This window comes from Triticum aestivum, chromosome 7A (genome assembly GCF_018294505.1).
Source record: "Triticum aestivum cultivar Chinese Spring chromosome 7A, IWGSC CS RefSeq v2.1, whole genome shotgun sequence".
Taxonomy (NCBI): domain Eukaryota; kingdom Viridiplantae; phylum Streptophyta; class Magnoliopsida; order Poales; family Poaceae; genus Triticum; species Triticum aestivum.
Genome location: NC_057812.1, coordinates 229,704,393 through 229,716,689, shown reverse-complemented (window position 1 = coordinate 229,716,689; position 12,297 = coordinate 229,704,393). Strand labels below are relative to the sequence as shown.

General features: G+C 48.7%; 1 protein-coding gene across 1 annotated transcript; it reads right to left on the bottom strand.

The window, feature by feature from the left end:
* Nucleotides 1-403: 403 nt before the first annotated feature.
* On the bottom strand, nt 404-5,403 carry LOC123152042 (probable lipoxygenase 8, chloroplastic). Its single transcript, XM_044571649.1, has 5 exons — nt 4,847-5,403; nt 3,549-3,817; nt 2,656-2,899; nt 2,210-2,533; nt 404-2,084 (listed from the first exon to the last, which is right to left on the bottom strand). Exons 1-5 carry the CDS (start codon nt 5,274-5,276, stop codon nt 556-558), a joined length of 2,796 nt encoding a protein of 931 aa, XP_044427584.1. The 5' UTR covers nt 5,277-5,403; the 3' UTR covers nt 404-555.
* Nucleotides 5,404-12,297: the final 6,894 nt, after the last annotated feature.

The window sequence follows — 12,297 nt, the reverse complement described above, 5'->3', positions numbered from 1 at the left end:
TTGTGTATAGAAAATTCTTACAGTATTTTTTAATTCTTCTTTGTTGGGGGTGGGGGGGAGGGTTGCTTACAATGTTGATGTGGTTGTTTCGACAAATAATACTTTTTTGTGGGGGGGACAAATAATTTGATATATACTAGAAATTAAATAGGGCTGTCAAAACATAGTGAAAATGAGAACCATCCGGTCACACCAGAACGCCGTGAATCCATACACCCCCATGATCCGCCGCATGGTGCACCAGTTGATGGAGTCGAAGGCTTTCACCAAATCTAACTTCAGCACCAGTGTAGGGGACGATCATTTGTGGCGGTAATATTTTTCTTGAGACAAATCTTATATCCAAAATTAAAAGAAATGGAGAGAGTACCAAAGTTGTAAAATCCACAATAAATAAATTCAGTTCAGTCAAGAATGAGATCAGTAAAATCTATTAGAATGGATATACATATAGAGTACACGTGTGAAGTGTCAAGCTTATAAACAAATACATTAAATAACGGACAACAAGTCTGCTAGATTAAAGGAAATCGTTTTTGTTGGAGCTTTGTTTGATCAGATGGAGGTGCTGTTGGGGATGCCTTTGCCCGTGACGCCGGGCTGCGAGAATGGTTTCATGAGCTGGTACGGCACGATGCCGGCGCCACACCGGTTCTTCAGCTTCCTGTTCTTGTTCCTTCCGTCGATGATTCCCTCCACCGCCTTAAGCTGCTCGTTGAACCTCAGGTACGCCGCCTGCACCGCGGTGTCGTAGCCCCACGGGGCAGTCTCCATCCCTCCGAGGTACTCCTCGTCGGGGGAATGGCTAGACAGAACGTCCAGCACCGCCATCACCAGCGTTGCTTGCACCTGCGACGGGAAGCATTCTCGGAGCGCCTGGTCGGGGTTGTCCAGGAATTTCTCGAAGGCGGCGGCGTCCACAGGCTCCTCCACCGGCATGTTGGTGCGCGCAATGGAGGGGCGGTTCGGGAAGTAGCCGCCGAAGTCGTACTGCCCGAAGTTGACCGCCGCGTGGTGCGCCGCGGCGACCCAGATGATGGTGGTGAGCGTGTGCGCGAGGCTCTCCGGCGTGTCCAGCTTAGGCCACCACGGCGCGTCCTTCTTGTCGCCGTGTCCCTCTGTTCGCACCTCCGTCCAGAACGCCTGCAGCTCCGCGTCGCCCGTGACGCTGGCGTTGTTCGGGTAGTAGCTGGAAACGTACGCCTGAACCCAGCCCTTGATGGCGTCCCAGATGAGGAGCCCGTCGTTGGCGAACGGATAGTCTTTGATGGCGAGCTTGAGGCCGTGCTCCGCCGTGGGGTCCTCCTCCGCCATGCCCCTACGGACGAGGTCGGCGGGGAGGGCCTCCATGTCGAAGCGCCAGAGCTTGTCGTACGCGACGGAGCTGAGCTCCATGGCGTACCTCTGCGGGGAGAAGGTGAGCTCGATGATGCCGCCGCCGTTGATGAGGGCGGAGCGCGCGAGCGCGTTGATACGCATGGTGTAGCGGAAGTGCGGGCGCAACAGCTGGTAGATGGGGTGCATCTCGCTGAGCTGCCTGTTGGCGGCGAGGATGTAGGGCTCGACGGCGCAGTGCGTGCGCAGCCAGTGGGTGACGAGCTCGTGGTGGCCGGCGTCGTGGGCGCGGACGTGGGACTTGGCCATCCGCCACAGCCAGGACTTAGTGGTGTCCGTGGACGAGGTGAACACCTGCCTCCACTGCGGCATCGTGGGTGAGGCCGGCCGGGTGAGCTCGATGGCGAGGAGGCGCAGCGTGCCGTCGTCGGTGAGGAACATGATGGTGCGGGAGCCGTACATGGTGGTGTGCTGCAGGGCGCGGATCTTGTGCACGTAGGGCAGGAACAGGTCGTGGAAGTCGAGCATGAAGAGCCTCTTGCTCTTCACCGCCTCGGCCACCGTCATGGTGTGCCCCATCTGCGCCTCCAGCAGCTCGGCGGTGATCGCCGACTCAGCCGGGCCGTACACCGCCGGGTCGAGCTTGCTCTTGAGAGGAAACTCCTTGACAAGCTCGATGGCGTACGGGTTGATCCCGGCGAGCGTCTCCCTGGCGAACTCCTCGTCCCGCAACCACGCAAACTTGTCCTCTGCATTCGGCAATCGACACGCATTTACTAATTAGGTTCGTGCATTGCATGAAAAACTCCATTTTTGCTACTTGGCATGCACGTGCATATGGAAGTTAGGAAGAAACAAGGTACTAGGAACGTACTCTGGACATTTGCGGGGGCGTCGAAGAGGAGGACTTTGTCGCCGGGGCCGTCGCGGAGGAACTCGAGGAGGCGCGGCACGGCGGCGCGGAGGAAGCCGAGGTCCTCGGCGCGCGGCAGCTCGACGCCGTCCTCGAAGAGCTTGTCGATGACGAAGAAGGAGGGGAAGCCCTGGTTGGGGTCGATGAGCGTGGACTGCACGGCCGGCACCGCCGCGTGGAGCACCGACTGCAGCGTCTTCACCGAGAACTGCACGTTCTTCTCCTCCGAGAAGGCCTCGTCCCTCGGCACGTACACGTCGCCGCTCCTCGTCTCCGACTGCGGATCTGCACGTACGCGCGCACGCACGCACATAGCACGAGTTACACCCTGTGGTACACTACACGCGCATGCATGCACGATGTGTGTTACGTACGTCGTATCTCTTGAGACTTTGTGGTGTGCGTACCTTTGGTGGAGCGGGGGCGGCCGGTGCGGCAGCGGCGCGGGTAGGGGAACTGCTTGTTGCCGCCGAGGACGGGGCGGGCGCCGGCGGCACCGAGCTCCTCGCCGGAGCCGAGGTCGTTGTACACGTCGTAGTCGTAGACCCGGTCGGTGGCCTTCCTCTGCCCGGTGCCGTCGCCGCGCTTCTTGGCGAGGTCGTTCTTCCGGTAGCCCTGGAGACCGGGAGGCGTCTGGCCCGGCAGGTAAGGCTGCACGGTTGATCCACGTTCACAAATTTCAGCCAAAAGTTACTTTTCTTTATACAGTATACTGAGAGGCAATAGTTTGTTTCGAGTGATGATTCTAGCATGTCGTTTTATTTTCATTCAAGCAAGCTGCAGCTCCTGGGGGGCCACACGCGCACGGGTTGGAAACTCGTACGGGCGGGCCACGTACGTACGGTACGTATTTATCGGGGAGATCATGGGCGTGCCCTGCCAACTTTTTACGCAACCAAGTCACGATATGCACGTTCTAAAAAGGCAATGTATACGTGCACACGGTTGCTCCATGTGCAGTGATCGCGTGGAAGCCTGGACACCACTAGCTCTCGACTGCCTGTCTGCCTCCATGCCCAGCGCAGATCGCCGTGCATCTAATGCGAAATAACGAGACTTGACGTGCCTTAAATTCGAGAACTGACCATGCACGTCAAATCTGCCATACTTATGGTTCCACGCACAGTTATCAGATGATCATATAGCCTAAAGCCCTAATTAAACTACAGCGACTTGGCCTAATCTCCGGTCGATCCAGTCTCGTTCAAGGTAAAAAATTCTACGGAGATCGCGTTCGCACGTTAGCTGAGGAGACCTTCCCGATGAAAGGCAAGGCGACTGACTTGACTTGGTTCCTTACCTTGTTGGCGAAGAAGACGCGCTTGGCGTCGCCGGACTTGGGCGGCAGCCAGGAGTCGCAGCGGATGACGTCGGAGTTGCCGCCGGCCGTGACCACCTTCACGTCCTCCAGGAACATCTCCGTGCCGTGCTCGTTGGCGACCAGCACGGCGCCGACGGGGCCGAAGCCCGCCGGCACGTTGAAGTCGGCCTCGTAGGTGACGACGTGGAGGTCGTTGTCGGCCACCTTGTGGGCGTAGCTCTTGATCGTCGGCTTCTCCTTCCCCGTCTCTGCATTCATAGCGCGATTAGCTTCAAGCAGTACTCCATGACACAGCTGAACTTGCAAGCTGCTATACGCGCACGGGTGACCAGGTTTGTTTTTACAAAGTTTTAATTTTCGCAATCAGATGTAATACTAGGTGATGACCATGCATGCATCAAACAAGTAAAAAAAGAATGGTTCAAACAAGGTGAAATGGGTCGTTATTACTCTAGTCAGGATATATAGTGGCAGGGCAAAAAAAAAGGATATATAGTGGCATGAGGGTCTTTGCACCGATCTAAGTCGAACAAAAATTCCTACTGAGATAAGAGGAGGGACAAAGTCGCACCAATAGTACTTTTAAACCTTTCCAGCTTATGACGTTTTGCATGACGAAATTAACGAGGGCTGCTAACACAGCGTCTCAACCTGCTATGGTTTATCCATAAATATACTTGTTTTGGTAGTAACTCAATTAGGACTGGTCACTTAAACTATGGTTGACTTTTTATAACAAATTGTATCGCCGCTCAAGTTGACTGAGAACGTAGTACAGTACTAGATTTTACCTCAAAAAGAACGAGTAAGTTATTGTCTTATAACAGGAAAAAAGTGTGAAAACTAGTCGAACCAAACGAAATAAATTGTAGAAAACGACTGATGATTTTTCCTCCAGGCAACTTGTGCATCTCTATGATCGATGGATGATTTTTGCGCACCCGTCGATCTCTGGCCTTTGCTTCAATAGCACATCTGTTAGCTATATAGGAGTAGTTAGTTGATTCATTTATTCATTCGTCCGTCGATCAATTAATTCTACTACCGTGTTTAGCCGTCCCACAGGCCGGTCGACCGTTTGAATTTTCTTTGTGGTGTTGTCCTTATAATGCCTTCGCCTGATAAGATCTTAATTTGGGCCACGAAATGGTGCAGGTTGCATTTTCACCACGATAAACTAAAGTTGTGCCTTTTTTATAGACCAAAATTAGTTTACAAAACCATGCAAAAGTATATGCGTGCATGCATGTCAATGTTCCAGGACATGGTATACTTACTGGCGTCAAGCTCGGCGCTGACGAGCTCGAGCTCCATGGACCTGCCGATGAGGTCCTTCACATCGTCCATGGTCCTGGACGGCCTCAGCCCATCGAGGAACCCGCCGACGGTGACCTTAACCGTCGCCACCGCCTTGACGCGCACCGAAGCACCGCCCTTCCCTGCCATGTCGGAAGAAGCACCGCCTCCGCCGATGCTACTGCTAGCAGGAACCACCTCAGACGGCCCAACGGACGCGCACCGCACGACGAGCTGCCTGCCGCCACCGAGCGCACGAGCACAGCGTCGCCCCGGACGGCCGGCGGAGAGCGAAGACGACGGGAGGCTGCTGCTGGTGCTGCACGTGGAGGAGGGGAGGATGCGACGACTCGCGATGGTGCGGTGGTGGCTCTGGAGGCTGGATGGTTTGAGCTGAGGAGGAAGGGACATGGCTGGCTTTATAGCAAGCGAAGCTGAGCTACAAGCCTATGGCTACGGGTGGGCGTACGATCGCCCGGCGTGTCCAATAAATTCGAGGACGGGGCTTACGTGTGCGTCTGCTACGGCTCGTGCGTTGGTGACTTGCGAGTTGTGAGCTGCGATTGGGCATGGGCATGGGATTATATAAACTGTGAGCGTTGAAACTAATGCATGGTCGACGGTTCCTTTGTTCCTTGAGTTTCTGGTCGAAAACGGCAGTACGTGCGGTGCAGCTCGTGGGTACATGTTACTATCGTGAATCAAGTTCTAGGCTGGGCTAGCTTCGAGGCGGCTACGTAACTTCTTTGGAATGTGCCACACGCTTTTCCACGCCAAGTTGGCTAGCTAGCTTGTGTGACAAGTCGCCAGGTTAGGGGTTTATCCTCGGGAAAGGTAGTTTTCTATCTTTACTTAGGGACGTCGACTGTTGATTCATCTTTTTCGCTTTCGTTTCCAGGCTACTCTAGCTAAGCAGGTTCGTGGTTCAGTTCTTGTCTGGACAGTGGTTTGAGATTGTGTTCTTCTTCCTTTACTGGAGCTATGCCTTTCTTCAACAGAGTCAATTGCAAGAAACTATCACATTTGCGGCGTCGCTAATCCGTTGCAAAAAACACCGCAAAATCATTTAAGTCGTTGCAAAAAACACTGATCGGGTGATTTGGCTTGTTTAATCACTTTCTTACAAGTGGGGGCAGATTGTAAGGTACTGACTTAGCAAAAAAAATAACACAAACACCCCTAGATCTAAAAAAAGAAAAGCAATCAGACCCTCCCCTCCCCCCGCGTGTGGACGAGTTGTGTGTTTGGCGGCGGCGCGGTCACGGCTGACCTCTGCCGCCTGCATGTCCAATAGATCGCCGACCATCGTCCTGTCGCCGCTCCTCCCATCGTCATGGTCGAAGGAGGCGCGGTGCTCGTCGATGACTTGCTGCGCCGCCGATGAGTCGCCGCCCTTCTGGGAAGCCGCACTGCCCGCCGCTTGACGCCGCCGATGTCCAGCACGCCGAGCACTAGCGGCTTCCTTGAAGAGGCTTTGGAGGCGGACCTCGTCCGCGCGGACGGCCGCAGAGCGGAGGATGATGCCCGCAGAGAGCCGTTGGGGAGGTGGCGTGCAGAGAGGACGTCGGGCCGGTTGGGGAAAACGGCGGCGCGCAACAAGGCTGCAAGCAGCGGCGCCACCACGCATAGCTCGAGTGCTGGTGGCGGCGTGCATCACTACATCAAGAAACCAGCACGACGGCGCAAGAAACGGGGCGGCGGCGCGCCGTGCGGGAGCGCAAGCAGCGGCGTGCATCACTGGAGCGAGCAGAGGCGAGCCGCGGCAGCAGGAGACGAACCGCAGGGACGAGGCGCGGCCCACTCGACCGGCCAGCTCCGTCGCCGACTGCCGCATCAGCCGCGCGACTCTACCCATGCCCTGTGCTCCCCGGCGACGAGCCCCATGCCGCGTGTTGCTGCTCTGCTTGGGCAGCCCAAATCGGGAGCGGTGGCTGATTGCGTTTTCTTCTTTTGTTTCAGGGGTGTGCATGTTAATTTTTTGCCATGTCAGATCCTTACAATGAGGCCCCATTTGTCAAAAAGCGATCAAACGTACCAAATTACCCGATTAGTGCTTTTGTAATAAGATTAAAGAAATTACAGTGTTTTTTTGCAACGGATTAGCGACTTAGTGGTTTTTTACAAACCTAGCCACAAGTATGGTAGTTTCTTGCAATTGACTCTTCTCCAACAGCTAGTACCTACTACTCCTCCGTAAAGAAATATAATAGTACTAACGATCTAAATGAGTATTTTTTTTACGGAGGGAGTACTATGGTTCATCTTACTACTACTAATTAACATGTTTCTCGAAGGGTATGGTTGACCGCATCAAAACATTTCTACCTTTTGTTTACATCTGAACCCATAGACTTGCCGTGCAGGCTGCCAACCGGGTGAATGTTATTCCAACTTTCTGACTCGGCACCCCCGTTGTTATTTTTTCAGAGAGAAGGGAGGAAAACGAGCACAATGCTCTTCGCGCGATATATCACATGGGGCCATGGACTGGCAGTTTGGCCTAGATGGACTGACGGGTGGGATAGTAAAAAAAAAACCCGAGCCGCGTGCGTACCTACTGGACAACATATGTAATGCATGCAATTCTACAGATTGACCTTTCAATTCTTGATGTGTGACAGAACAATAATCTTCAGGACTTGAACACACACAACGCAGCAGCCAAGTCCCGTCTACGCTTCTACAAATATATGTACGGGCGATATACATCCAGCGACTGGATTTCATGGACAAGTAGTCCTACTTAATTGCTAAGAAGCTAGGTTCCATGTATCGCTAGCACCTAGCAGCCGCGGCCGGCCGTATGTGTGTATATACTACACCAAGTAGGATATGTGCGTATGCTTGTGCAAGCAAGATGTCGACACTTAATTTGCTGATCCAAGCTAGACGATGTAATCGTTTCGCCAAAAAAAGATGAAAAATACTAGTAGGTGATTTTAAAACGTGGGCGGCATGGTTTGCGCGACGGTAGATTCTTAGCTATGCATTTCTGTAACAGTATGGTTCTTGAACCTCATCGTTTGCCTTTAAATTACCCGATTCCAACCTAGCTAGAAACATATACTGTCCACGCGGTAGGTTGCCAACCAGTGATCAAACCAACCCTCTTCCTCTTCCCTTGTCGATCGTCTCGAAACTGATCTAACTCTGATCTGGATGACACAAAATGATATAGATCAACTTAAAAATCGAATTATTTATCTAAAAAAATATTGAACTATCTAGTTATATTTATTTGCGAAAACTATCTAGTTACATTGGGTAAGAAGTCTTGGCTAGCGTCCGAACTGCTCTACTCATGTTGTTGTCCTGGGCGCGATAAGCGGTGGGAGGAGTAATAAGGGAAGGAGGAGAGAAAAGAGGAAAAGTGTCAGGAGGAAGAGGAAGAGGGAGAAGGACCATAGAAGTGGCGACAATGATGATGACATGTGACAATGACAAGAGGGAGGGTATTGTTGGCTCGAGGGATAAGAAACTCCCCTCAGGGTTAGATGATGGCCTTATCGGCGCACGGTGGCACCCTAATTTGACGCCATAGACAAAGCTGGAGGAAAAAAATGACAATAGATTAGCCATAAGATAAGTGGAACGAAGAAAGGGAGAGGGGGGAGGATGCGTCTTGGTGGTATCAATCGGGAAGAAGATGGGCGAGGTTGTTCTCACGTGTCCTAGTGCCGTTGTGATCTCAGAGTTGTGCGGTAATAATTAAGATAATCAAAATTTGGTATGCAAAAAATTTCATAGTATGACAACTTTGTGGTTTTAATTGACCAAAGTTGCATGTTTAAGAAGTAAATACACATGGCTAGAGTGATAGTCATGTCTATTACAAACAGTTGGCTTTGGGTGCTTTGTTGGGCCATTTGGCTATGTGGTGATGAATTTTTTTGGGGGGGAAATCATATATCCATTATGTAAAAGAGGTGGTCTTTAATTGCACCAAGTTGGTGTGATTATTGACATCTTTGTAAAAAGTGATGTTTTAGAAAATTACTATTCCTGGGTATAGGCATTTTGGGGTCATCGTAATACTAGAGTTCTTTGGTTTGTATACGACTGGCTTAGAACTATGGATTCAATGGTTTCTCCTTATCAACTACGGTTTCACTCATGCGAGTAGCGAATCGATCTTGTATCTCACAATTGTTTCTATATTAAGTAACATTTCATAGACCGTCCTTTACTGGACTCATATTATATACCTAAATAGTTGATCCTCACTAACTCTAATTCCTTCAAGATGCAACTATATGCTAACTCACCATGTCACCATGCATAAGAAAATGCCCACATTAACAAGTAGTTCACTTAATGTGAAACTATGCCAACTCACCATGCTTCCATGCATGGGAAGAGATACATTAACATGCACCATGCATGGTATGCATACTCATTAAATATTCTACAATAAATTTGATAGAGGCGGGGGTCCCGATCTTTCGATGAGATGATAACTATCGATTTGGTGAGGATGACTTTGACGATCCGACTACAAACATGCACGACGTTGCGCCTTAGCAATCGCTAAACCAACTCCGAGAGGTTATTGACCACGCTGGAGCACAATCAACCTGACCACGAAGGTCTATTCCTGCAAGCAATCGAAGAACAAGCAAGAATATGATAAAAGCAATCTGAATATTGCGAGTATATATGAAGTATTGATAAAGGTGGGGATCCGTAAGCGGTCTTGGTCTGGTCGTTGGACACAAACCAAGTACACGAAGTTGCAATGGCTAACTTTTAACTAAACAAATCCCAAGGAAAAGCTACTAGATGGATCTACTTATATAGGAGCAAGGGGTGGCGGCCAAGGAGGTGGGAGGACGTCCCAAGGCAGCCTAAAACTAAATCTAGGTCGTACAAGGCCAATGGGCCCAAGTGGAGGTGATGTAACACCTTTGAACTTGTAGTTTGACTCGGATTCTGCTGCAGCATCAGATTGTTTCGTCCACAACTCAAGGCTCCGGACGAATTCGAAGGTGATTCCAATTGGGTTGGAAAGTGCACGAAATCTAGTTTCCAACAAAAAAAGAATCACCCAATTCGGAGTCCGTATGAAAAACTTGTGTGCGTTTTAAGTCAGGTATGTCTGTGCAGTCCGAATCTGAATCCAGAGCGTGAGAGACTTGGACTCTATCTTCTCTTGGGCCAAAAGTAACGTGAGAGAACTTTTTGAACAGCAAATAAACATTTCTTTCTTCCTTATCTTCATATGTGGATTGTACAAATGTCCCATACACCTGCAATTAGACAAAACACAAAAGTGTGTGAAGTATTTTTGTTCTGAATAACATAAATAGATTATTGAATAGTTTGCACTAGAAATCACCTGGCAAATATGCATATATGCAATATTTTTGGTCATATCCAAGGTAGTCATGTCCTCATCATCCTCCCCTTCCTGAAAATAAAGCCGTCCTCGGCATTGCTTAATCTGAAATGTGGCTAACAAAAGAGACAAGGTGTACATGTTGTATATGTATATGTCATCCATTTTTACTTTCCTTGATTTTTGCATATATGACACATGAATAGATGAGTAACTTGCATAGTTCATAGAATCTAAAGCCAAAAAATTAGCACAAGAAGTAGAAGGCATGAAAATATTGCAACTCAGTTTGCACATATAAGTGAAGCTCTTATTCATTTCAAAAGATTGACAATGTACATCATTAAACCATCCCAACATTGGTGAATAAACCTTACTTGCATCAAATTTACATGCTACAACATGCTTAAATAAGCAAACATGCAATAAGTCATTCAACACAGAATCATCACCAAGATTAGAGGTCATATCAAAATGATTAAACATTGGTTCTTTTGCATCAATAGTTAATTCAATGGATGCACTCAAAATTGTTGGTATTTCAGTTGTTTGATCACATGGCAAAGTCAAATTATCAACGTAGTCCTCTAAAATGGGTGGTGTGATCAAAGTAGTGGGTAGCTCATCAGATGGTGCATTCAAATTGACAAGGCATTCATCATTCTCATGTAGATATGGAAGATCCGTACCTTTGTCATTACCTCTTATGATCAACTCAGATGATGTAGCCACTCTCGGGGGCGATGTGTCACATGGTGGAGGTGATGTAGTCCTGACAACAACGGATGTGGTTGTCATAGTATGCCTAGTAGTTGAAGGAATAATCATACCAACTCTTGGAATGTGCACCGTGCGCTTGTTCTCCTCGTGGCCAACACGTTGTTTTATTTCCTGTTCAGCTTTGCAAGCAAGATGAAACAAATGGTCCATAGGATAACACTCTTCATGAATTAGTATCTCTTGAATATCACGGTTTAATCCTCCCCAAAATCTATCCATAAAATCATCTTCACTTTCTTCTAAAGAGGAATGCAACAAGGTAGTTTGTAAATCATCATAATATTTTGTTACAGTTTCACTACCTTGTTTTAGGTGTTGCAACTTCTTAATCATGTCACGAGTATAATAAGCAGGGACGAAAGTATGTCGCATGGCAAGTTTCAAATCATCCCAAGTAGTAGGTATATAATCAGGGTGTAACCGACAATATTCATTCCACCAAACCAAAGCATAACCAGTGAAAGAACCAACCGCAACCTTAACCTTTTTATGTTCATTAAAATTATGGGAAGCAAATATATTTTTTATGTCGAACTCCCATTCAATATATAAAGCAGGTTTAAAACGGCCTTTAAATGGTGGTATAGATACATTAACCTGATCATGTGCATTTGGATGTTTGTGCACCTCTCGTGACGGTTGTGGTATTTGCAAAGATGGTGGCACGTCTCCCGCGATCGACAAAGCCCATGAATTGACTCTGGATCCTGTCATGATTAGTAGAACAAGAAACAAAACCCAAAAATAATGTTCCTATAACTACTAGGATGTGGTGGTAAAACGCTCACAGTAAAGCAAATATCAATGTCTTACAAGTTCTTACCATGCAGCAGGCGGTGATCGGCAACCAGCGGTGTCAAGTAACTCCGAATATTGAGTAAAGCGATTGCCAGGGGAGCGTACGTATACACGGTGTAGAAATATATGGAGCTGGGTTGGCTATATATGGTAGCAAAAGATTAGCAATAATCAATTCAAAGATGCAATGTTGAATAAACGCTCAACGACGGTACTGTGCTGGTCCTAGGCTAGACCGGACTACAGACGCGAGCCTAGAACACTAATGAGGTCACGGCGTAGCACAACTAGCATCAATGAAGGATACTAAGTAGCTCTTGACAGCAAGATATAAGTGAAGATCACAACGGCAGTGAAGATAATGATAAAAAACAACTGCCAAGCAGGATATACAACAACTCTCTCTCCAACTTTCCTCTTGAAAAGTTTGAGACAATTTTCTGATAAATTCTTTCAAAGAATGCTACTAACTCAAGCTTTCCAATACAAAAAGAATCACTCTATTCCGAGTTGATATGA